This window comes from Antechinus flavipes, chromosome 4, assembly GCF_016432865.1.
Source record: "Antechinus flavipes isolate AdamAnt ecotype Samford, QLD, Australia chromosome 4, AdamAnt_v2, whole genome shotgun sequence".
NCBI lineage: Eukaryota > Metazoa > Chordata > Mammalia > Dasyuromorphia > Dasyuridae > Antechinus > Antechinus flavipes.
This window is the reverse complement of record NC_067401.1, coordinates 85,216,879-85,241,504: the sequence shown is the minus strand read 5'-3', so window position 1 is coordinate 85,241,504 and position 24,626 is coordinate 85,216,879. Positions and strand designations below refer to the sequence as shown.

At 34.1% G+C, this 24,626-nt stretch overlaps 1 protein-coding gene across 1 annotated transcript in view; it reads left to right on the top strand.

The window, feature by feature from the left end:
- The window catches only part of CATSPERE (catsper channel auxiliary subunit epsilon), a 202,841-nt gene that overhangs the window by 12,364 nt on the left and 165,851 nt on the right, over positions 1 to 24,626 (top strand). The window contains 2 exon segments of the mRNA XM_051996564.1: positions 8,993 to 9,041; positions 23,333 to 23,406. Coding sequence (XP_051852524.1) covers positions 8,993 to 9,041; positions 23,333 to 23,406 — 123 coding nt within the window.

Here is a 24,626-nt window from a genome sequence, read left to right as displayed (position 1 = left end):
TTTTTTTATTAATTCCCTTGAGATTCTTGATCTTTTGTTCTTCCATATGAATTTTGTTATTTTTTCTAGATAATTAAAATATTTTCTTGAAAGTCTGATTGGTATAGCACTAAATAAATAGATTAGTTTAGGGAATATTGTCATCTTTATTATATTCACTCGGCCTATCCAAGAGCACTTAATATTTTTCCAATTATTTAAATCTGACTTTATTTATGTGGAAAGTTTTTTTGTAATTTTGCTCATATAATTCCTGACTTTCCTTTGGTAGATAGATTCCCAAATATTTTATGCTGTTGATAGTTATTTTGAATGGAATTTCTCTTTGTATCTCTTGCTGTTGGATTTTGTTGGTGATGTATAAAAATGCTGAGGATTTATGGGGATTTATTTTGTATCCTGCAACTTTGATAAAGTTATAAATTATTTCTAATAGCTTTTTAGTAGAATCTCTGGGATTCTGTAAGTATACCATCATATCATCTGCAAAGAGTGATAGTTTGGTTTCCTCATTGCCTACTCTAATTCCTTTAATCTCTTTCTCGACTCTTACTGCCAAGACTAGCATTTCTAATATAATATTGAATAATAATGGTGATGGTGGACAACCTTGCTTCACTCCAGATCTTACTGGGAAAGATTCCAGTTTTTCCCCATTGCATATGATGCTTACTGATGGTTTTAAATATATCCTCCTGACTATTTTAAGGAAAAGTCCATTTATTCCTATACTTTCAAGTGTTTTTATTAGGAATGAATGTTGGATTTCATCAAATGCTTTTTCTGCATCTATTGAGATGATCATAAGTTTTTTGTTTGGTTGGTTATTGATATAGTCAATTATACTAATAGTTTTCCTAATATTGAACCAGCCCTGCTTTCCTGGTATAAAACATACTTGGTCATAGTGTATTATCCTGGGGATGACTTTCTGTAATCTTTTTGCTAATATTTTATTTAAGATTTTAGCATCAATATTCATTAGGGAGATTGGTCTATAATTTTCTTTCTCTGTTTTCAACCTACCTGGTTTAGGTATCAGTATCATGTCTGTGTTGTAAAAGGAGTTTGGTAGGACTCCTTCAATCCCTATTTTTTCAAATAGTTTATATAGCATTGGAGTTTATTGTTCTTTAAATGTTTGGTAGAATTCACATGTAAATCCATCTGGTCCTGGGGATTTTTTCTTAGGGAATTGGTTAATAGCTTGTTCTATTTCTTTTTCTAAAATGGGACTGTTTAGGATATTTACTTCTTCCTCTGTTAATCTGGATAAGCTATATTTTTGAAGGTATTCTTCCATTTCATTTAAGTTGTCGAATTTATTGGCATAAAGTTGGGCAAAGTAACTCCTAATTATTGCTCTAATTTCCTCTTCATTAGTGGCGAGTTCTCCCTTTTCATTTTTAAAACTAACAATTTGATTTTCCTCTTTCCTTTTTTTAATCAGATTTACTAAGGGTTTGTTTATTTTATTGGTTTTTTCATAGAACCAAATCTTAGTTTTATTAATTAATTCAATAGTTTTTTTACTTTCAATTTTATTGATCTCTCCTTTTATTTTTAGAATTTCAAGTTTAGTATTTGACTGGGGGTTTTTAATTTGTTCCTTTTCTAGCATTTTCAATTGCAAGCCCAATTCATTGATCTTCTCTTTCTCTATTTTATGCAAGCAGGCCTCTAGAGATATGAAATTTCCCCTTATTACCGCTTTGGCTGCATCCCACACATTTTGGTATGATGTCTCATTATTGTCATTTTCTTGGATGAAGTTATTAATTATGTCTATAATTTGCTGTTTCAACCAATCATTCTTTAGTATGAGATTATTTAGTTTCCAATATTTTTTGGTCTATTTTCTGCTGGCTTTTTGTTGAATGTAATTTTCATTGCATTGTGGTCTGAAGAGGATGCATTTACTATTTCTACCTTACTGCATTTGAGTTTGAGGTTTTTATGTCCTAATATATGGTCAATTTTTGTATAGGTTCCATGAACTGCTGAGATGAAAGTGTACTCCTTTCTGTCTCCATTTAGTTTTCTCCAGAGATCTATCATATCTAACTTTTCTAGTATTCTATTTATCTCTTTGACTTCTTTCTTATTTATTTTGTGGTTTGGTTTATCTAATTCTGAGAGTGCAAGGTTGAGCCTCTCCCACTATTATAGTTTTGTTGTCTATTTCTTCTTGCAGCTCTCTTAACTTCTCTTTTAAGAATTTAGATGCTACACCATCTGGTACATATATGTTTAATATTGATATTGCTTCATTATCTATGCTACCCTTTAGCAAGAAATAGTGCCCTTCCTTATCTCTTTTAATTAGATCAATTTTTGCTTTTGTTTGATCTGAGATCAGGATGGCTACCCCTGCTTTTTTTACTTCAGCTGAAGCATAGTAGGTTCTGCTCTAATCTTTTACCTTTACTCTGTATGTATCTCCCTGTTTCAGGTGTCTTTCCTGTAAACAACATATTGTGGGATTCTGGCTTTCAATCCATTCTGCTAACCGCTTCCTCTTTATGGGGCAGTTTACCACATTCACATTTATGGTTAAAATGACCAATTCTGTATTACTTGCCATCTTGTTAACCCCTGTTTATGCTTTTCTCCCTTCTTTCCCCTTTGCCCCCCTTCCCAGTATTAAACTTGAGCACCACTTGCTTCTCACAGCCCTTCCTTTTTAGTATCCCTCCCCCTGCCTTAGAGTTCCTCCCCCATCTTACTCCTTTTCCTCACAGTTTCTGTATTCCCTTCCGTTTAGCTTATTCCTTCCCTTTTCACTTTTCCCTTCCCACTTTTCAATGAGGTGGGAGAAGTTTCACCATAAATTGAATATGTCTAAAATTTTTCTCTTTAAGCCAATTCTGATGGCAGTAAGATACCCACTATATTCACCCTTCTCCATTCTTTCTCTCAGATATAATAGGTTTCCTTTGCCTCTTCAGGGGATGTAGTACCCCCACTTTACCCTTTTTCTGGTACAATGTCCTTTCCACCTCTAGTTTCTAGAACAAGGTATACATGTATTCTTTACACATCTTTATAGCAGAAATATGGTTCCCAAGATTTCTTTTTACCTTTTTAGGTTTCTCTTGAGTTCTATATTTGTAGATCAAATTTTTTGTTAAGTTCTGTTTTTTTTTTTTCATCAAAAATAGATGAAATTCGCTTATTTTGTTGAATGTCCATCTTTTTCCCTGGAAAAAGATGCTCATTCTGGCTGGGGAAGTTATTTTTGGTTGCATACTGAGATACTTAGCCTTTCAGAATATCATATTCCAGGCCCTGTGATCTTTTAATGTGGACAATGCTAGATCCTGGATAATCCTTATTGTGGCTCCTCTATATTTGAATTGGGTTTTTCTAGCCACTTGCAGTATTTTTTCCTTCGTCTGAGGGTTCTGGCATTTGGCCACTATATTTCTTGGTGTTTTGATTTTAGGATCTCTTTCAGTAGGTGATCGATGAATTCTTTCAATATCTATTTTACCCTCTGTTTCTATGACTTCTGGGCAGTTCTCTTTGATAATTTCCTGGAAAATAGTGTCCAGGCTCTTTTTTTTTTATCATATTTTTCTGGGAGTCTAGTAATTCTCAGATTGTCTCTCCTAGATCTATTTTCCAGGTCTGTTGTTTTCCCAAGAAGGTATTTCACATTTTTCTCCATAGTTTGATTTTTTTGTTTTGCTTGACTGATTCTTGTCTCCTTGAGTCATTCAATTCCATTTGTTCAATTCTGATTTTCAATGAAGTATTTTCTTCACTCACTTTTTTTATATCTTTTTCTAATTGTCCAATTGAGTTTTTAAGTTAGTTATTTTGTTCTATGGAATTTTTTTTCCATTTTGCCAATTTTATTTTTTAGAAAGCTATTTTCTGTTTCCAGTCCACTAATTCTATTTTTCAACAATTTGATTTCTTTATCCGCTCTGTCTTTAAATGAGTGGAATGACTTCTCTAGACACTCTTGCCAAGCCTCCCTCTCTTTTTCCCATTTTTCTTCTAGCTCTCTTGTGAGAGCCTTTTTAATTTCTTCTATGAGATTCATCTGTGCTGAGGAACAGATAGATGATCTCCTCCTTTGGGGATTCACCTGGAGACAGTCTGTTTTTAGTCTCCTCAGGGTTTAGAGTCTGCTCTTTATTTGTATAAAAGCTGTCAATGATTAAGGTCCATTTCAATTTTTTGCTCATTTTGTCAAAGCAAAAAATAAACAAAAGAAATCTGCTTTTTTGGGGGGGTAGGGCTGGGTGGTGTTACCGAGCTTTCTCTACAGACTGCTGGGGGGGTGGGGGGGAGGAAGAGGGAGGGGCAGCAGCAAGGCTCTAGCAGGACAGCGATGGCTGTGCTGCGCCTCTGCTCTGAGACTCTGAGAGCATGCTGAGACACTGTGGGGGAGGGGTGGAATGCCCAGATCCTGAGAGACTCCACTCTTTGGGGTTGTATTCTTCACCCCCTGTGTTTTTAGCTTCTCTGCTTGTCTGCTCGGCTGCCTGCCGGGGCTCTCATTGCTGCTGCCTGCCCTCAGCCAACGCCCGATCTAAAACCATCCCTGCCCTCGAGCAAAAACAGACCTTTCCTGGCGAATTTCAAGGATGGTCTTCTCTTGGTAACTATTTGTGGGTTTTTTTTTTTTTTTAGTCAGGCATTAATTCAGAGGCTTGTTGTGAAATGAATTCTGAGAGAAACTGCGGAGCTTACACAACTGTGTGCCTCCTCTCCGCCATTTTGGCTGGGACCTGAATATGAAATATCTTACGAGAAAAATGACAAATCTGGAAAATAAATCAAGAAGTGAAAATATAAGAAAAATTGACTGCCTGAAAGTTGTGATAAAAAAAAAAAAAAGGGAGCTTGACACGATAATGCAACAATCCAAGAAAATTGTCCTGGAATGATAGAACTTGATGAGAAAGTAGAAAGAGAAAAAAAAAAAAAAACCCACTTACCACCAGCTCAAAGTGATCCTTTGTAGAAAGCACATAGGAATATTATTGCTAAATTTTGAAACCCCCAGATCAAAGAGAAAATTTTGCAAGGAACAAGAAAAAGAAAAGAATTCAAAATATGCTGAAGCTATGATTAAAATTGTACAGGATTTATCAGAAGCCAAAAGACCTTAAAAAAAAGCAAAAAAAGACATTTAATGAACTTGCATATATTCAGGACTTTATATCAACCAAACTCAAATTTAATAGAAAATTTAACATATATGAGTCAATATAAAAGATCAATTTCAAGTAACTCATCATGGACAAATTGTTTTGTTTTGTTTTGTTTTTTACAAAGAAAATGTATAACATGTTTAAGATTGTAGTTCAAAAGAAAGATTGAAGCAGAGTTAAGGTAAAATAGTTACTAAGATGCAGAGGAAGAATAGACACAGAGGCATTGGGCAAGAAGGGCTAGTTCTAAAAATTTACTCACATTGGGAATGGGTTAAATAGGTAACACTACACACAAACACACACACATACACACACAAACACACACACCACACACACACAAGGAGAGTATAGCACCTTCCAAAATCTATAAACAAGGGGGAGCGATAGAATTAAAAGTCAGAAGGCATAAGAAAGATATGTGTATGTATATGTGAGGAAGATGGGGTGTGTATGTATGTGTATGTAAATATATATACGTAAATGTATCCTTTCTTAACTATAGCCTGCTTGGGGGAAAGGGAGATGAAAGGAGGCAAAAAAGAATATAGTAAAAAAAAAAGAGAGAGAACAAAAGAACAATTTATAAGGAAATAAAGAAATGATGGACACTCATGAATATAATTTTTTCTACTGATATATATATACTTTTTTGAACTGGTAATTTGTTAAATATTTTGAATCCTTTCTGTTGTTCTGCTAGGCACATGGCAATGTTTTCTTTTGTTTTTTATTCCTTTTTAATTTTCCTTATTCTGGTTTTTAAAATAAAATAAATTTTAAAAAGAAAATGATAAAAAATTAATGCTCATTATAATGTGTAATGTTCTCCTTGGTTTGGTTTCCTTGGGGTCTCTGGGAGCAGCTTTCTTTTCAGTTCAGAGTAATCACCACACTAACAGCCAGGTGTTAAAATCCAAATCCTTTATCTTCTTGCCTGAGGCGTGGGCCAGCTTTCTTGAGGTCCTCCTGAATGTGTCTTGGTTTCTGTCCGGGAGGCAGGAGGACCACCACCATTGTCTCTGTCTTCCCTAATCCTGATTCTGGCTGAGTTTGTCAAAATTTATATGCTCTCATATCATAGGTGTGAATCTTGTAGAACTATATTAAGTACTAAGTACTTGTACTGAATTACCATTGTCTTTATCAATTCCACTAACTTAACACCTTGTTTCAAGTTCAGAGTTCTGGCCCATAATAATAATGTACTTTCTATAAATAAAATATGTCTTGCTTATGATTAATCTTTACCCAAGCACTAATTCTTTCTCCAACTGACTTTCCTAACCCTGTCCCCATTTATTTGTTGAATGTAATTTAATTATGCATTAAATTCTATATTTGTACCATCTTGCTATGCTTGGATCAGATGAAAATGAAGTTCATGAGATGTAGTGCTTCACCTATCCAGTCTTCATATTTATATATACTTCTGATACACCACAATTATAAGAAATAATTCTTGTCTCTTATTTGTTTGTTAGTTTTTTTTTCTTCCCTTTCCTTTACTCTCTTAAAAAATAAAATAAAATCCAGCACAACACAACTGAATTTATCTTTTGTTGATCTCTGACTCTTGGAGGCTGAAGAGTTCTGAAATGACAGTGATCCTTTCTCCCTTGAATAGGATGTAAGCACTTCCCTATCATTTAAGCTCTTTAAAAAGTCCAAATGTGTTTATCCTTCCAGGTTTCTCTCATTTCTGCTGTTTGTAATCCAGCTGTGGGTAGGAAAGCTTAGAATTCATTTGTTCTAATAAAGATGTATGGGAATATACATCATAAACACATACACAAATGCAGGTGCACACACACACATATAATATGTGCTTATAAGACTAAGTTTAGCTTTTCAAGATAAGCAATTATCATTTGAGAACCTTTTGTTTTGTATATGATAATATTACTGCAAAATCTTAAGAGATCCTAGTTGCAGTTTTCTTTTATTTAACTATTTTCTTCCTGGTTATTTATATATTTTTTCTTTTGGTCCAAAAACCATGAATTTTGGCTGATATTCATTGATATTATCATTTTGAGAATTCTTTTAGAATGTGACCTCCTGACTCATTATATTTTCATTTTGTTCACTTTTTAAAATACTTCTAGACAGTTTTCACTTGTTATTTTGAAATATCTTAACTAGAGGGGTTTTATTGTTGTTGTTTATTTATTTAGTTGGTTATGGTTTTCTGTGAGTCCAGTATTTCTTGAATTGTTTCCTCATCTTGTTTTCAAGGTCATTTTTTAATAGTAAAAACTCAAGGGTTCTAATTTTTCAGGGCATTGTTTTCTAAAACTTTATTCTTGTGATGTCTGCTAGGTTTCCCCCTACTCTCAGATTACTTTTCCTTTAAAAGTGACAAAGCTCTTCTTGAAAGTTGTTTAATCTTAGCCTTACTTGATATAACTTATTGGTCATCTAAGGAAATAAGACATTCCTTTCCAATATCCCCAACTCCACATGGTAGTCAGAGACTCTCTGGGTTAATGGATATTTGAAGACCATTCAAGTCATCATACTGTACCCTGCTGATCAGATAGTTTCCATAGTGAGATGAAAGAGACTGTATATGTATAGAAGCTAAAGAGGCTTCAGCATCCTTATTCCCTATCCTTGCTTTGTTAAGTCAAAACACACTTTTTTTGGTTAACATCTCAATGATTTGCAACTGTTTATTTGGCATATAATTTGGCAACAAATTATCCCAAATTTGAACCTGAACAAGATTCTTGTAGCTGATTCAGCTAAGTGGTGTAATATATAGAATGATGGGTCTGGAGTCAGGAATACATGAATTCAAATCCAACCTCAAATTAATTCTAAATCATTCTGCCTCACTTTCCTCAACTATAAAATGGAGGTAATCATACACCCATCTCACAAGGTTGTTGGAGGATCAAATGAAATATTATTTCTAAAGTCCTTAGTGCCTGGCACATAGTAAGTGCTATATAAATGTTTATCTCCTTCCCTTTCCCTGCTGGTGTTAGGCCTTTTGAGTTCTTTTTATCCCACTGTTGTTCAGAATATTGATTATTTGGGTAAGATTTTCTACTTTTTTGCTAGAGGTTTTTGCCTATTTCTCTTAATCCTCTAATTTGTACCTCTTCATTTCTTCCATTCACTCTTGTAATTATTTCTGAGAAGCTGCTTGTAATTATTACAATGTATTTTTAATCTTATGGATTGATGATGGGCTGAGATTTCTTCTGCTCCCACTAAATGCAGATGCCACTCCATTGTCATTGTTATTGGATTAGTTGAATGCTGATACTATTTGTTGTGTTATATTTGCTGACTGGAAAATTGCCCAAATCAGGCCCTGCAAATCAATTAGTCAATCAATCAACAACTATAAGTTAAGCATTTGCAAAGTGCTTATTCCATGTCTGACTGGTTAGGGGAAGGGGAAAATAGGAAATGGTCATCTTCTGGTATAGACAAAATCCATAACTTGTACTGAATTAAGGTTTATTTCCTGGCCCAGACCTGACCAAATGTGCTGAGCAAAGCTCATTCTCTGCCATATTCAAACATGCCAGAAATTTTCAGTCTTTAGATTATCCTGAGGTTTTAGTCTATCTCTTGGTGTCACCTTAATAAATAGGCCAACATAATTTTTACTGTAATTATTTTGTATGAAAGTGAGAAATTCAAAGATTGATGGACTTTAGAAGTTCAAATACTACTTTTAATAGGTAGGAAAGATATTTAACTTTTTGATCACAGGCAGCTCTCTAATATTTATCTACTAAATCAAGTATTGATGTTTTGTGGGAAAATTAGCATAAATGTTAATATTTCATACTTTTTTCCCATAGGTATAGGACGAATGCCAAAACTTATTCTATTTTCAACACCAGAACAACTGTAAGTATACAATTATTTGAGTTTTTAAAGTGAAAGTTGGGTAATGATGTTTATTTGTGCAAAATTCTATAAATCAACTGAGGACTCAAACAGAAGTGATCTTTGTATTCTACCATTGGCAGCTTTCAGCTGCTATTCTTCACCAATTTAAAAATTTCTCCCTACATTTAGTCATGGAGGAGAATGATAAAGGCTCATTCCAACCTTTTGATAAAGACTATACCTGAGGATCTTCCCCTCCCAGGTTGTCTTTTTTTGACTAGGTAAAAATGAGGCATTGTTTGCTTCATTTCTTTCTTACCAACTTTTCTCACTGAATTGGCAGTTTTCTTAGTCAAAGTGAGACCTGGTTAAAAAAAAAAAAAGACCGTAGCTCAAAAAGGCCAGGATCTCCCACTGCATCTGGAGCCATCCCCAGTCATCATAGTCTATATCTTGCCACTGGACCCAGGTAGCTCCAGAAGCGAAAATAAAGTAGGTGACCTTGCACAGCCAAACCTCACTTCAATTAACTTGCATGTCATAGTATCACTTCACTGATGCTATGGTCCTCTTTAAGAGCTAAGGACAAGCAACAGCAATAACAACAATAATTATATTCCATGTACTCTGCTAAACACTTTATAACTATTTCATTGATCCTCACAACGATCCTGTGAGGTAAGTACTATCATGATCCTCATTTTACAGCTCAGGAAACTGAGGCAATTCGAGATGAAGTGACTTGGGTCACACGGCTAATATCTGAAGTCAAATTTGAATCCAGTTCTTCCTCACTCCCAACTTGGTGCCCCATTCCCTATACCACCTAGCTACCCTAATTATAGTCACATATGTTTGATGAAGGCAATTTGTTAGAAAAGGACATTAACCCTCAAAAGCTGCCTAACTTTCCCATTAAAAGAGGGAGGGTGTTCTGCCCCTACTGGCTTTGCTGATGAGGTGAGGAGGAGAGCAGAATATTCCAATCCAGGTATTGTTAGAGAAGTGGGGAGTCCTTCCCCTTGGGAATTTGGGTTCATGTTCCAAGCCACTTTCTTTTCACTCATCCTAAAAGAAATCTTGAGGGGGAGGTAAGGGAGTTTTAGATACTTTGTCTAGGGTTTATAAGCTAAGACATCCTGACATAATATCAAAAGTCTAACTTGTTAAGGATAATTCCTATGAGGAAGCAGCAAAAATAAGGAAAGCAAATAGGTTTATTCAGTACACATTCATTACCAGAACAGCCCCAGAAAGGGAAGGGAGTGTGGCCCAGAAATTAGACCAAAAAGAGGGCCTTACAATAGAAATAAAATAGTGTAGGTTTTCCCCTCTTTCCTTAACTCTTTATAAAGGGATTGGCACGGGAAGAACCAGATACTCAATCAATCCTACTCAAACTGAGTGAGAAGTGAGAGTACCATTGATTAATGACAGAGGGACTTTGGTCTAATTAAATAATTGATCTTTATTAAGAATGAAGAGGCTACACCAGTTTGAGATACACTATAGGACACCTCAAAGTAGATGGGTCAAAAGTTAATACAGATTGCCCTTTTTATAGGAAGGAATCTAAAATCAGGTAATTTAAGAACTTTTTCAAGGGTGACTTTGACTAAATACTACTTTGGTCTTTAGCACCAAATTTGGATCTTTCCCATCAGTAAGATATACTCTACCATACAGATTATCAAAGGACAAGGATTCTGATTTTCAGAGATTTCTTTTTTTTTTTTAATTAAAGCTTTTTATTTACAAAACATATGCATGGATAATTTTTCAACATTGACACTTGCAAAACCTGTTCCAAATTTTCTCCTCCTTCTCTCCACTCTTTCCTTTAGATAGTAGGTAGGTAGTTAAATATGTTAAAATACATGTTAAATCCAATATATGTATACATATTTATAGTTATCTTGCTGCACAAAAGAAATCAGCTAAAAAAGGAAGAAAAAAATTGAAAGAAAACAAAATGCAAGCAAACAACAACAGAGAGAGTGAGAATGCAATGTTGTGGTCTACACTCAGGTCCCATGGTTCTTTCTCTGGGCGTAGATGGCTCTCTTCATCACTGAACAAGTGGAACTGGTTTGAATCATCTCATTGTTGAAGAGAGCCATGTCCATCAGACTCGATTGTCATATATTCTTCTTGTTGCCATATATAATGACATTTTGATTCTGCTCATTTCACTTAGCATCAGTTCATTTAAGTCTCTCCAAGACTATCTGAAATAATCCTACTGGTTATTTCTTACAGAACAATAATATTCCATAACATTCATATACCATAATTTATTCAACCATTCTCCAATTAATAGGCATCAATAGAATTTCCAGTTTCTAGCCACTATAAAAAGGGCAACCACAAACATTTTTGCACATGTAGGTCCCTTTCCCTCCTTTAAGATCTCTTTGGGATATAAGCCCAGTAGAAATACTGCTAGATCAAAGGGTATGCACAGTTTGATAACTTTCTGAGCATAGTTCCAAATTGTTCCTGAGAATGGTTGGATGTATTCACAATTCCACTAACAATATATCAGTGTCCCAGTTTTCCCATATCTCCTTCAACATTCATCATTATTTTTTCCTATCATGTTAGCCAATCTGAGAGGTATGTAGTGGTATCTCAGAGTTGTCTTAATTTGCATTTTTCTGATCAATAGTGATTTGGAGCACCTTTTCATGTGACTACAAATAGTTTAAATTTCTTGATTTGAAAATTATCTGATCATATCCTTTGACCATTTATCAATTGGAAAATGGCTTGAATTATTATAAATTTGAGTCAATTCTCTATCCATTTTGGAAATGAGGTCTTTATCAGAACCTTTGAATGTAAAAATGTTTTCCCAGTTTATTGCTTTCTATAAAGTCCAGGCTAAAGCTCTGGAGGGCCTCAGAAATAGTTAAAGTCCTCATCAATTAAAATTCTTGGTCTTTAGGGGAAGAAGTGAAAAAGGCAGGCAAGCTGTCATGTGGCTTGCCAAAGATGTATCCTGGATTCTGGAGTTTGGAGTCTTTAGCCTCTTTCCTTATCCTGTAGCCAAGTGAACCTGATCTCTCTCTCTCCCGGCTCTCCAATCCTTGCCTATGATTACCTCCCCACCACATATTCAGCAAGCACTAATGCTGAGGAGAGCCATCACATCACCATCTCATCTAAATATATGTATATAGAACCATTATCTCTTATCAAATACATAATTAGTCTTAAGTGCTCTGCTGTCTGATTCAAGTACACCTTGTCAGAGTTCAGCCCAGTACAGCTTAGCTCCCTTCTAATTTTGTCTACATTAGTTTTGTTTGTACAAAAACTTTTAAACTTAATATCAAAATTATCTGTTTTGTGATCAGTAATCATCTCTAGTTCTTCTTCAGTCACAAATTTCTTCCTCCTCCACAGTTCTGAAAGGTAAACTATCCTATGTTTTTCTAATTTGTTTATAATATCATTCTTTATGTCTATATTATGACTATAACCCATTTCCACCTTATCTTGGTATACAGTGTTAGGTGTAGGTCAATGCCTAATTTCTGCCATAGTAAGTTCCAATTTTCCCAGTAGTTTTTGTCAAATAGTGAATTCTTATCCCCAAAACTGGGGTCTTTGGATTTGTCAAACACTAGATTGCTAGTCATTGACTATTTTTGTCCTGTGAACCTAACCTATTCCACTGATCAACTTCTATATTTCTTAACCAATAACAAATGGTTTTGATGACTGTTGCTTTATAATATAATTTTAGATCTGGAATAGCTAGGCCACCTTCATTTGCTTTTTTTTCCCTTGAAATTCTTGACCTTTTATTCTTCCAGATGAATTTTATTATTTTTTTCTAGGTCAGTAAAATAGTTTCTTGGGAGTTTGATTGATATAGCACTAAATAAATAGATTAGTTTAAGTAGAATTGTCAATCTTTATTATATTCACTCAACCTATCCAAGAGCACCTGGTATTTTTCCAATTGTTTAGATCTGACTTTATTTGTGTGGAAAGTTTTTAGTAGTTTTACTCATATAGTTCCTGACTTCCCCTTAGCAGATAGATTCCCAAATATTTTATCCTATCGACAGTTATTTTAAATGGAATTTCTCTTTATATCTCTTGCTATTGGATTTTGTTAGTGATGTATAAAAATGCTAATAAGTTATGAGAATTTATTTTGTATCCTGCAATTTTGCTAACATTGTGGATTAGTTCTAATAGCTTTTTAGTAGATTCTCTGGGGTTCTCTAAGTATACCATCATATATCTGCAAAGAGTGATAATTTGGTTTTCTTGTTATCTACTCTAATTCCTTTAATCTCTTTTTCTTCTCTTATTGCCAAGGCTAGCATTTCCAATACAATATTGAATAGTAATGGTGATAGTGGGCAATCTTGTTTCACCCCTGATATTATTAGGAATGGTTCCAGTGTATCCCCATTACATATGATGCTTGCTGATGGTTTTAAACAAATGATGGACTGACTGAAAAGTCCATTTATTCGTATACTTTCTAGTGTTTTTAATAGAAATGGGTGCTGGATTTTATCAAATGCTTTTTCTACATCTACTGAGATAATCATATGGTTTTTGTTAATTTGGTTATTGATATAGTCAATTATGCTTATAGTTTTCCTAATATTGGACCAGCCCTGCATTCCTGATATAAATCTTACTTGGTCTTGGTGTATTATCCTGGGGATGATTTTTTTGTAATCTCTTTGCTTTTATTTAAGATTTGCATCAGTATTAATTAGGGAGATTGGTCTATAATTTTCTCTCTCTGTTTTCATCCTACCTGGTTTATGTCTATGTCATAAAAGGAATTTGGTAGGAGTCCTTCATTCCCTATTTTTTAAAAATAGTTTATATAGTATTGAAGTTAATCGTTCTTTAAATGTTTGGCAGAATTCACATGTAAATTTATCTGGTCTTGGGGATTTTTTCTTAGGGAGCTGATTAATATCTTGTTCTATTTCTTTTTCTAAAATGGGACTATTTAAGTAATTTATTTCCTCTTCTGTTAATCTGAACAATCTATATGTTTGTAGATATCCCTCTATTTCACTTAAGTTGTCAAATTTATTGGCGTAAAGTTGGGCAAAGTAAATACTAATTATTGTTCTAATTTCCTCTTTATTGGAGGATAGTTCTCCCTTTTCATTTTTGAGACTAAAAATTTGATTTTCCTCTTTCCTTTTTCTAATCAAACTAACTAAAGGTTTCATAAAACCAACTTTTAGTTTTATTTATTAATTCAATAGTTTTTTTTTTTTTGGTTTCAATTTTATCAATCTCTCCTTTTATTTTTAGAATTTCAAGTTTGGTATTGGATTGGAGGTTTTTAATTTGTTCTTTTTTTTAGTTTTTTTTTTTTAGTTGCAAGCCCAATTCATTGATCTTCTCTTTCTCTATTTTATGCAAGTAAGCATCTAGAGATATAAAATTTCCCCTTGTTACTGCTTTGGCTGCATCCTACAAATTTTATTATGTTGCCTCATTATTGTTATTCTCTTGGATGAAATTGAGTGTGTCTATGATTTGCTGTTTCACCCATTCATTCTTTAGGATGAGATTATTTAGTTTCCAATTACTTTATGGTCTATTTTCCCTTGGCCTTTTATTGAATGTAATTTTTATTGCATTGTGATCTGAAAAAAAATGCATTTACTATTTCTGTTTTTCTGCATTTGATTTTGAGATCTTTATGTCCTAAAATATGGTCAGTTTTTATATAAGTTCCATAAACTGCCAAGAAGAAAATGTACTCCTTTCTGTCTCCATTCAATTTTCTCTAAAGATCTATCATACCTAATTTTTCTAGTATTCTATTTACTTCTTTAACTTCTTTCTTATTTTGTGGTTTGAGTTATCTAGTTCTGAGAGTGCAAGGTTGAGCTCCCCCACTAGTATAGTTTTGCTATTTCTTCTTGCAGCTCTCTTAACTTCTCCTTTAGAAATTTAGATGCCATACCACTTGGTACATATATGTTTAGTATTGATATTGCTTCATTATCTATGGTACCCTTTAGCAAGATATAGTTTCCTTCCTTATCTCTTTTAATTAGATCAATTTTTGCTTTTGCTTGATCTGAGATCAGGATGGCTACTCCTGCTTTTTTTTTTTTTTTATACTTCACTTGAAGCATAAAAGATTCTGTTCCAGCCTTTTAGCTTTATTCTGTATGTATCACTCTGCTTTAATGTGTTTCTAATAAACAACATATTGTAGGATTCTGGCTTTTTAGTCCAGTCTGCTATCCATTTCTGCTTTAAGAGAGAGTTCACCCCATTCACAATTATGGTTAAAACTACTAATTCTATATTTCCTGCCATCTTATTAACCCCAAAATTATACTTTTCTCTTTCCTTTTCCTCTTTCCCTGCTCCCTTGTATTTTACTTATGAGCATCACTTGCTTCAATCAGCTCTTCCTCTTTAGAGTCCCTCCCCCTTTCTTATATTTTCCCCTATTATTTCTGTTTTCTCTTCTATTTAGACTGCCCCTTCCCTTTTCCCTTTCACTTTTCTATAAGGTGAGAGATGCTTCTTAGTGGAACCAAATATGTCTAATATTTTCTCTTTGAGCCAAATCTGATGAGTAAGATTCACACAATGTTCATCCCCTTCCCTTCTTTCCCTCAATCATAGTAGGTTTTCTTTGCTTTTCCTGAAATGTAATTTCCCATATTTTACCTCACTTTCCCCCTTTCTAGTAAAATCCCCTTTCCACCTCTAGTTTCTTTTTTATATTGTAATAGTAAAATTAAATTATACATGCACTCTCTATGTATACCTGTAACAGAGATACAGTTCTCAAGAGTTCTTTTCTTTTTGCCTTTTTATGCTTCTCTTGAGTTCTATATTTGGAGGTCAAATTTTCTGGTTAGCTCTGGTCTTTTCATCAGGAATAAATTCACCTGTTTTATTGAATGTCCATCTTTCTTTCAATTGGCATTCAATTTCAATTCTTTCAGTGGCTATTTTACCTTCTGATTCTATGACATCTGGGCAGTTCTCTTTGATGATTTCCTGAAAAATAGTGTCAAAGCTCTTTTTTTTTATCATGTTTTCTGGAAGTCCAATAATCCTTAGAGTATCTCTCCTAGATCTATTTTACAGGTCAGTTGTTTTCCCAAGTACATATTTTACATTTTTTTCTATTTTTTCTTTTTTTTTTTTTTTTTGGTTTTGATTGATTCTTGATGTCTAATTCGTCATTCATTTCCATTTCTTCAGTTCTGAGTTTTAGTGAATTATTTTCTTAATTTAATTTTCTTAATTTTTTTTTACTTATTTTTATATTTGTCCAATTGAGTTTTTAAATCAATTATTTTGTTCTATGGATTTTATTTTCCATTTCACAAATTCTCTTTTTTTTGCAAGACACATTTGTTTAAATCTATGTTATTTAAGTCTGGAAAATCAACAAAATAATAAATCAAGTCCTGATTTGTAAGGTTTGCCAATGTTTGAGATAGAAATGTTCATAATGAAAATTTAACAATTGGTACTAACAAGCTGTTATGAGCTGGCTCCTAGACTTTTTTTTTTTTAATAACTTTTTATTGATAGAACCCATGCCAGGGAAATTTTTTACAACATTATCCCTTGCACTCGCTTCTGTTCTGATTTTTCCTCTCCCTCCCTCCATCCCCTCCCCCAGATGGCAAGCAGTCCTATACAAGTTACATATGTCACAGTATAGATACAATATATGTATGCAGAATTGAACAGTTCTCTTGTTGCACAGGGAGAATTGGATTCAGAAGGTAAAAACAACTCAGAAAGAAAAACAAAAATGCAAATAGTTCACATTCGTTTCCCAGTGTTCTTTCTTTGGGTGTAGCTGCTTCTGTCCATCATTTATCAATTGAAACTGAGTCTTTGTCAAAGAAATCCACTTCCATCAGAATACATCCTTATACAAAATCGTTGTCGAAGTGTAAAGTGATCTCCTGGTTCTGCTCATTTCACTTAGCATCAGTTCATGTAAGTCTCTCCAAGCCTCTCGGTATTCATCCTGCTGGTCATTTCTTACAGAACAATAATATTCCATAACATTCATATACCACAATTTACCCAGCCATTCTCCAATTGATGGGCATCCATTCAATTTCCAGTTTCTAGCCACTACAAACAGGGCTGCTACAAACATTCTGGCACATACAGGTCCCTTTCCCTTCTTTAGTATTTCTTTGGGATATAAGCCCAATAGAAACATTGCTGGATCAAATGGTATGCACAGTTTGATAACTTTTTGGGCATAATTCCAGATTGCTCTCCAGAATGGTTGGATTTGTTCACAGTTCCACCAACAATGCATCAGTGTCCCAGTTTTCCCGCATCCCCTCCAACATTCATCATTATTTTTTCCTGTCATCTTAGCCAATCTGACAAGTGTGTAGTGGTATCTCAGAGTTGTCTTAATTTGCATTTCTCTGATCAATAGTGATTTGGAACACTCTTTCATATGAGTGGAGATAGTTTCAATTTCATCAGTCTGAAAATTGTCTGTTCATATCCTTTGACCATTTATCAATTGGAGAATGGCTTGATTTCTTATAAATTTGAATCAGTTCTCTATATATTTTGGAAATGAGGCCTTAATCAGAACCTTTAACTGTGAAGATGTTTTCCCAGTTTGTTGCTTCCCTTCTAATCTTGTTTGCATTAGTTTTGTTTGTACAAAGGCTTTTTAATTTGATATAATCAAAATTTTCTATTTTGTGATTGGTAATAGTCTCTAGTTTATCTTTGGTCACAAATTTCTTTCTCCTCCACAAGTCTGAGAGATAAACTATCCTATGTTCCTCTAATTTATTTATAATCTCATTCTTTATGCCTAGGTTATGGACCCATTTTGATCTTATCTTGGTATACAGTGTTAAGTGTGGGTCCATGCCTAATTTCTGCCATACTAATTTCCAGTTATCCCAGCAGTTTTTATCAAATAATGAATTCTTATCCCAAAAGTTAGGATCGTTGTGTTTGTCAAACACAAAATTACTATAGTTGATTATTTTGTTTTGTGAACCTAACCTATTCCACTGATCAACTAATCTATTTCTTAGCTAATACCAAATGGTTTTGGTGACTGCTGCTTTATAATATAGTTTTAGATCAGATACAGCTAGGCCACCCACAAATTCTGTTTTTTAAGAAGTTATTTTCTTTTTCCATTTCACAAATTCTGTTTTTCTGGGAGTTTCTAAATTTTAATGAGCTATATGCCTTTTCCAAACCCTCTTGTAAAATTTTCATTTCCTTTCCCCATTTTTCTTCCAGCTCCCCTTTAAAATGCTTTTAAATTTCTTCTAGGAGAGCCTTGTGTGATCAGGACCAGGTTATATTACCCTTTGGGGTTTCATCTGGGGATGATCTGCTTTTAGTCTCCTCAGGGTTTGAAATCTCTTCTTCTCTTTCACCATAAAAACTGTCTATGGTGAGAGTTCTCTTTGCTTTTTTACTCATTTGTTAAAAAAAAGAAAAAAAAAAGTTAAAGTCTGCTTTTAGGGCAGGGTAGGTTTTCCAAGCTTCCTCTACAACCAGTGGGAGGCTGTGGCTATGCTGGGTCCATGCTTATTCACCCCTGATCCTGGGTAGGTATGGCCAGATCCCTTGAGATTCTGGCATTTTGGGATTCACTATTTTTTGTATTTGTGTTTTCTAAGTATTCTTGCAGCCAGAGCAGAGTAGCCAATACTGCTGTAGATTCCTCCCCGCAGATTCTCCATTGTGCTGAGCTCCCACCACCCCAGGTTTGCAATGTCATACTAGGCCTGCTTGCACTTGGACCACCTCCCTCTAAGCTGGATTGAAACTAGACCTTTTCTGGTGATCTTTGAAATTATTTTCTGCTGGTAATTTGTTGCACTCCCAATATTCATGGAGTCTGCCATCCAGAACTAATTTAAAGGCCGGATTTGTGAATTAGTTTGAGGGTTGTGAGAGAAGGTCAAAAAGAAACATGTGTTCTTTCCTCCATCTTGGCTCCATATCCAGAAATTTCTTAATCACAAAACTTCATTTACTGTTCCCTTTTCCAGGTAGACATAGTTACTTATATGTGGGCATAGTCAAAACATAATGAAGCAAGTTTTCTATGGCAAGGTTTCTTAAATGTTTTCTATTCATGACCCCTTTTGGCCAGAGAAATTTTTATCTGACCTAGCTATATAGGTACATAAAATAGTTAGAAAAATAACATTTACTGATGATACAGCATAATTTCATGACCTCTCCCTTCAGTTATATGATGAGGTCATGACTCACAATTTAATAAACTTTGGTCTAGGAGAATCTGTGATGTTTGCCTTAGTTTTGATAGAATATACCAAAAGACAATGTTCATAGGTCCTTACTATTAAGCAAAAAAGAATCTGTGCATGTGTACAATCATTATATAATGTACACTGGCTCAGTAGAGGCCTAAAAGGCCCTAAACAAATTCCAGAGTGTATCTTATCTTATATATTGATATTTTGAAACATGCTTTTATTTCTTTGGATGGCATGAACTTACAGGATATTTTCCTCAATTTGTTGACCTCCCTCTGACTATATCCTTTCCATGATAGCTAAATGCCTTCTTTGAAACTACAAGGTAATACGATGACTTTGGCCCTATTGCTAATGGAATGATAGAAGTTGAAAGGAATTTATTTGCTTTAACTTATTATGTGACCCTGGAAACTACTTAAAGGGAATAGAAGAGGTTGGAGGGAAAAATTTGCCTGAGGGGTTCCAATTATAATGGATAAGTACAGTTTTTGGCCCCATCCTAACATAAAAGCTGAGACTGAATGAGCTTCCTTCCAGACATCTTAAGCAGGTCAGTCTCATAAGAGAAGTAATTGTCCCTTTTATGAAGAAGGGTCCCCTAGTCTCAGATAATAGTTCAACAGATGGCAAGAACAGATTTTTGAGAAACCAGCAAATAGAAGATTCAGAGGCCTCTAAAGCCAAACAGAACTAATCTAATTGCCCTTCTATATAACATCTATTCAAGTTCTTGAGAAAATCAATCATGCTCCCCACAGACACAGTTTCTCTTTTCTAAGCTTAATACTTTAATTTCATTCAAATGATCCTTATATGGCATAGATTTTGGGTATTTCACTATACCATTTTCCTTCTTTTGAATGCTCTCAAGCTTATTAATGCCTTTCCTAATCTGTGATCATCAAAAGTGAACACTTCCAGATGGAGTCACAAACAGTCAGACATGACTGAACAACAACTGTCTAAAACTTGCAACTTTATGTGATATTTTTGCTATATAAAATTGACTCTAAAGTCATAGTGGACATATAATATTTTATGTGAATTAATGCACGTTTGTGTGTATGTACCTATAATCTGTTCTGTAACATCATTGTGATTATGTTTATATCCAATAGTCCTGGAATTTTGTGGTGGTTGTTGTTTCTTTGTTTTTACCTAATTTTTTCCATTAATATATGGCACTCCTATTCAAGAAACTTCCTCTAACAGTACAGACCAATAACTATCAGTCAAAAAACATTTTTAATCACCTACTTTGGCCATGCACTGTGCTACTATACAACTTAAGAGACTTCGAGAATTGCCTAAGAGTTCAAGTGAATTGCCCAGGTTTGTATATTCAGTACAGTCTGTATATTTAAAGGGCGTTATTTGACCCCATTTCTTTCCAACTATTTTCTGCAGTCAGTCAACCATTTATTAAGTGTTTATTTTGTGTTGGGTATTATGTTAAGTACTAGGGATACCAAAAGATTTTATATATGTATATATATTCTGTCTCCAAATATATGCTAACAGAGGATACATCTTAGGAATAATGAAGTCTATGAAAGGTAATCAGAAAGGGGAAGTTATTCATAGCTAGGAGGACTAGAAACGTCTTCTGAAGGAGGTAAGTCTTGAAGGATAGAAGGGAAATTCAGAAGTAGATATAAAAGATAGGACATTTCAGGCATGAGACATAGGAGATAGCAGAATCAAAAGATCTGCATACAGGACACAAAGGACCGTGGAGTAGGGAAGAGTCCATTTTTAGAGGCTATATTTCCTTTCAAAGAAAAGCAAAAGAACATGCTCATTTAAAACTCAATAGCACGAATCACATTTATATATTCTGTAATGTCAGTTTTATCCAATAGAGCAATCACCTTTGGTGCTATAGTATCACAATCAATTTTTCAAATTATCATATTTAACTCAAATTATAGTTTATTTCTTCATAGTCATTTTGGTCCATGAAGTGTGATACAGGACTGATTGAAGGATATGTAACATGGTCTGGAAAAAACCTAAATGGAAAGGGATCATAGAAATTCACAGATGTGTGTAATAAGAATATGAACTAAAGGTTTTGGAAGTAGAAATGAAGAAAGGACAAATCCAAAAGAAATTTCAAAACAGAAGAATCCATGTAACTTGGTTTGACTAAGACAGAAAAAAAGATGAGGTTACTCCTCATTCTTACAGAGTAAACAAAGACCAACCCAAATATTTTGTGCAACCATCTAGGGATACAAAGGGTTTATTACATTATGGATGGAATAAGAGAAGACTAGTGAGATGAATTGTTTTCAAAAGAAGGCATATGGGGATTACAGAAATAATGAATTCAGTGTTAAATACATTGCATTTGAGATAATGGCAACACATGATAACACCATAGATTTGGAATTGAAAGAGGTCTTTTCAGGCCACCGAGTCTAACCCTCTACTTTATCAAGTGAAAAAATGGAGGCATGAGGTAAACAAAGGGGAAGAAAAATCCAGGGGTAGAAAGCATAATTTGTACAGAAAGACATATTCTGTCTTGATGATTAGGCAAAATTCTGTGATTTACAAGGTAGTTCAATCATGCTGATGGTAGAAATTAGAGAACCAGTGGTACGATTTCAGGGTTTAGTTCACATGCTATGTCTATCAGATTGGGGAGGTAACATGACATAGAAATATAGTTATTTTTCTGGATAGCTATAATTTGCTAGCAACATCATAGGTAGTCTGATATGCCTCTCATGATTCAGCTATGCCTATAAGAGAATAGCCTCAATCATAATCCATTTTTTCCTTTCTCTCTATAATGTGGGTTTTCCCCCCTCTTCTCACAATGAAATAGTTCTAAGACCACCAATGGCCCCTTTCTTAGACAAATTTAGTAATTTTTTCTCAATTTTAATCTTCTTCAACTTCTCCTGTACTCAACACTGCTGATGATCCTTTATTTCTTGAAACTCTTATATTCTTTGATTCCTCAACACTCCACTTGCCTGGATGTTCTACTAGCTTCTTGGCTGTCTCTTCTCTACCTTATTTGCACATTGAGATCCTCCTTTGAGGAGGACTGCAGATATTAGGAATCTCTGAGAAAAGTATACTTGAAACAAAGATACTTAAAGCAGGGTATTTATTCAGTGTGATTGATGAGTTAATGGTTCTCTAGTTCACATATACTTAGTATGGTGATGTAATGGTTCTATAGTTGGCATATGCTCAGTGTGTTGTAGTGATGTAATTGTACTAAGGTATTTAAGTGCTGAGAGGACTGGAAACAGACAGAATGAGAGTGATATGCTCGAGTTCAAGCTCAGATTCCAGACTCCAGATTCTATCCCTGACCATTCTTGTAATGATTTTCTCGCTAAGACCAAGGCCCATTCAGAGATCCTCCGGGCTAGCTTTCTGGAGGATCTCTGAATGGGCCTTGGTCTTAGCAGGAGAGGTAATGAAGGCAGGAGAGCCACCACAAGGCTGGTCAAAAATGGAAGTCCCAAATCTTCTCTGTGTCTCTATCTGAGACTCTTCTGTGTCTGTGTCTGAGACTCTTCTGTGTCTGTGGCTGAGAGTCCCAGTCCTTCCGGCCCTTAAATATTTCAGTATGATTACATAATTACAACAACTGAGCATGTGCAACCATTACATCACCATATCACATTAAGTATATGTTTAGAGAACCATTATCTCACAATGAATAGGTCCTCTGCTGTCCTTGATTCAAGTATACCTTTTCAGAGTTCCAGCCCTCTACACTCTTTTCTAAATATGAATATGGGCCCCCTATTATACTCAAGCTTCAATTAATTTCTTAGGAGAATCATGCATCCTCATTTCTTCAACTGTTGCTTTTATGCTGATGACTCTAGAATTAATATTTGATGTTACAAACTCTCATCTGAGTACCACTTTTTTATACCCAACTCTTGTAAGACATCTAAGAGATAGAGAAGGAAAAGACTAACCTGGATTTAGATTCTTAAAAATAAGGAAAGTCTTTAAAATTGTTTTATAAACATTACTTTCAATTTTATATTTCTTTAGATCCATTTAGAATATGAAGGACCAGATTTTATAGAATGGGACATCCCAGGAGTTTGTTCTGTTAAAAATCGAACGTAAGAATTTTTATAATAAAAACTGATTATGTATATATGTATATACATATATATATTGCATATACTTGTATTTAATGAACCTTAAGATTTATTTTCCAGTGGGGTTGCCAAGATTTGAAGGGAACTTCTGAGAACTGTGATACAAAGATTACTTTTAAAGTAGGAAAGCAGAGATTCAGCCATACTAATGCCAGGGTTGTTATAAAGATCAAATAAGAGTGATATATGTAAAGTAATTTTGTCAACAAATGATCTAAAGAACAAATTAACAAAATGGTGAACTAAAAAATTAGAAAGTCAACAGATTAAAATCTTCATCAAAACAAAAAATATAAATTATGAAAAAAATAGAGAAAAAATAAAATAAAATACAACAAAACCTATCAGATTAATAAAATTAGGATGTGGTTTTTAGAAAGAAAAAAACCAGCAAAATAAATCCCAGCTAATATGATTTTTAAAAGAATAAGGAAAGGAGCAGCTAGATGGTGTAGTGGATAGAGCATGAGCCCTGAAGTCAGGAGGACCTGGGTTCAAATCTAGTCTTAGACACTTAACACTTCCTAGCTGTGTGACCTTGGGCAACCCACTTAACTGCCTCTGCAAAAACAAATAAAATAAAAGAAAGAGGAAAACTGAGTTTCTAGCATTAAAAAAATGAAAAAAATAGAATATACAACAAATGAAGAATAACTCTTGTGCCAATACAACTGACAAATATTTCAGAAAACAAATTGAACAACAACAAAAAAAGATGGGATTCCTAAGGGGGGGAGAGGGGAATTCCATGGGCAAGTAGTTTTACTAATGAATTCTATGAAACATTCAATGTTACATAAATTATTTGTAAAATTAGGAAAGAAGGTATCCTATCAAATTACCTCAAGACAGAGGTAACTAAATTAAGAGGAGATAAACCAGATAAAGAAGAAAGAGGCTAACATCTCTAATATCAGAACAAAAATATTAACTAAAATACCATCACAATTCTGTGACAACTTATTTTTTTAAAAGATTCTACACTACAATCAGGTTATAGTTATATCAGGAATGCAGAAATAGCTTGATATTAGAAAATTATCAACATAGAAGAACATATTCATAAGAATGACAATAAAAATCACACAATTATATCAAGATGCAGAAGAAAACTTTTGGAAAAAATGCATATGTTTTGAAAATGTTAAAAGAGTAAAAATAAAAGGACTTTTCAATAAGAT